General features: G+C 74.9%; 1 protein-coding gene across 1 annotated transcript in view; it reads left to right on the top strand.

The window, feature by feature from the left end:
- MNEG_8017 (hypothetical protein) overlaps positions 1-2,182 on the top strand; it is a gene marked incomplete at both ends in the record, with an annotated part of 6,220 nt that extends 4,038 nt beyond the window's left edge. Inside the window, 3 exons of the mRNA XM_014043507.1 lie at positions 34-85; positions 683-1,911; positions 2,067-2,182. Coding sequence (XP_013898961.1) covers positions 34-85; positions 683-1,911; positions 2,067-2,182 — 1,397 coding nt within the window. The remainder of the gene's footprint in view (positions 1-33; positions 86-682; positions 1,912-2,066) is intronic.
- Positions 2,183-2,267: the final 85 nt, after the last annotated feature.

Here is a 2,267-nt window from a genome sequence, read left to right as displayed (position 1 = left end):
GTTGTCGGCCGCTGCCTGCCGCTCTTGCTGCAGCTCTCCCCCGCCCCTACTCCCGCCGCCGCCGCGGCGCCCGCGCCCGGGTCGAGTAAGGAAACTGCGCCCGTTGGGACTCCGGGGGCCGCGGCGGGGACCGCGCGAGAGCCGCTCAGCAAGCGGCGTGGTGCGGCCGCCGTCGAGGGCGCCGCAGCCGGCACCACCAGCGGGGAGCCTGCAGTTGCAGATTCACTTGAGCCGCTGTCGGAGCTGATGGCTTCCATATTGGACGGCCTCCGGCTCGACCTGACGGTCTCCGGGCCCACCGCGGTAGCTGCCAGGCAGCTGCTTGAAGGGCAGCTGGGGCCGGCGCTGGCCGGGGAACTCGCAGCGCGCTTCAGGGCCGGCGGCGGCGGAGACGGCCGAGGAGGGGGGCCAGCAGTGCGCGTGGGCGGGCCGGCGCGGCGGCCGCGAGCGCTGAGGGCGCTGCTGCGCCTGTACGCGTCGGCTGTCAGGTGAATGGGAGCGCAGTGCAGCGGCCCCATCCCAACGGCGCACTCACATGCCCCCGCGATGCGGGCCTCGTCTCTACTCAATTGCGCCGGTGATGCTGGGCCGCGTGCGAGAGCCGAGGGCGGTTGATCTGGCGCTCAATTGCAGCGTACCTGATGCACAGCCCGTTTCGCCGCCCGCACCACCGCGCCCGCAGGTTGCACGCGGCGTGCTGCTCCCTGAACCCTGAGGTCGCCCCGCTGCCTGGCCAGGGCGCCCTACCGTCGCCAGGGTGGGGGGACGACGGCGGCTACTTCGCAGCCTGCGCCGCGGCGCCGGCGCTGTCGGCAGCGCCAGGGGGCGGCGTGGATGCGAGCGACGGCGGCCACGACGCGTCGCCGCCGCCATCGCACCAGCAGCGGCAGCAGCAGCAGCAGCAGCAGCAGCAGCAGCAGCAGCAGCAGCAGCAGATGCCTGGGATACTGGAGGTTGCCGAGGCGGCGCTCGCTGACTGTGCGGGCGGGCTTACAGATGCCGAGGCTTTGGCCGATCAGACGCCGCGGCGGGCGCGGGACCAGCTCCGGCGCGGAGGCGCAGTCGCAGCGGAGGAGGGTCTAGCGCTCGCCACGCTATGGTGCTGCATGCAGCGGCTGCAGCTGCTGCGGGAGCGCTGGCTGCGCGCGCGGCACGCGGCGGCGGCGATGAGCGTGTCTCAGGCGAAGCGGGCGAAGCGCCGGGCAGCGCTGGCCGGCGGGGGGTCGGCGGGCGCGGCCGCGGCGAGGGCGCGATGGCAGGGAGGGGTCGATGATGATGATATGGCAGAAGAACAGGAGGAGAACGAGGGGGAGGAGGAGGAGGAGGGGGAGGGGGACGAAGAAGAGGACGACGGAGAGGAGCAGGGGCGGCGTCAGGACGCGCGGCGCGGGGACGAGCGGCGGCGGCAGGGGGCGTTGCGGGCGATGGAGTCTGAGATGGCGCAGTTCTGCAGCGTGTTGCTGCGACCGCTGACAGGCGGGGCCGGCGGGCAGGGCAGCGTTGCGAGTGGCTCCATAATTGACAAGGCCGCAGGCGAGCAGGGCAGCGTTAGCGGCGGGGGGGGGGGCGGGGGCGGCGGTCATGCTCTGGCTGCAGGCGCCATGCACCTGCTTGCGCCGACAGTGCACGTCTGGGGCCCGCACTGCGCGCCCGCGGGCATGCAGACGTGGCTGGCCGCGGCGGCCGCCGCGGCGGCCGGGAATGGCGGCGGCGGCGGCGATGGGGCGGGGTTGCAGGAGGCCGCGCGCCGGGTGTTGGCGGATGAGTCGACGTTTGAGGTGGCGGCGATCAGGGACGCGTGGGCGGCCGCGCTCGCGTCGCACGCGCTGCCGCTCGTGACCGCGCTGTCGGCCGGCGACGACGAGTACCCGGGGCCGCGCGGCGCGGCACGCAGCGGGCGGGGGACAGGCGGTGGGCCCACGGGGCTGCGGGATGGCGGCCCCACGGGGGGTCTCCTGCAGCGTGCGATGGAGCAGCTATGCGGCCGGGGCGCCGCGGGCGGAGGCGGGCCTACGGACGGAGCGGCTGCTGCGGCGTTTGCGCTCGTCATGCAGCACATTAGGCAGCAGCAGCAGCAGCAGCAGCAGCAGCAGCAGCAGCAGCAGCAGCAGCATGCCGGCCGACGACCGAGGGCGGCGGCCGAGCAGCGCACGAAGGCAGGCGCGGCGGCCCCTCGTGCTGAAGCCGCGCCTGCCGCGCGGCGGCTGCTGGAGTTGTTGGGTCTCTGGCGCCGCGCGCCGCTGCGCCGCTTCGACGCCGCGCAGCGC

This window comes from Monoraphidium neglectum (assembly GCF_000611645.1).
Source record: "Monoraphidium neglectum strain SAG 48.87 unplaced genomic scaffold scaffold01478, whole genome shotgun sequence".
Taxonomy (NCBI): Eukaryota; Viridiplantae; Chlorophyta; class Chlorophyceae; order Sphaeropleales; family Selenastraceae; genus Monoraphidium; species Monoraphidium neglectum.
Note: the sequence above shows the minus strand (reverse complement) of the source record. Positions and strands in the feature narration are given on the sequence as shown.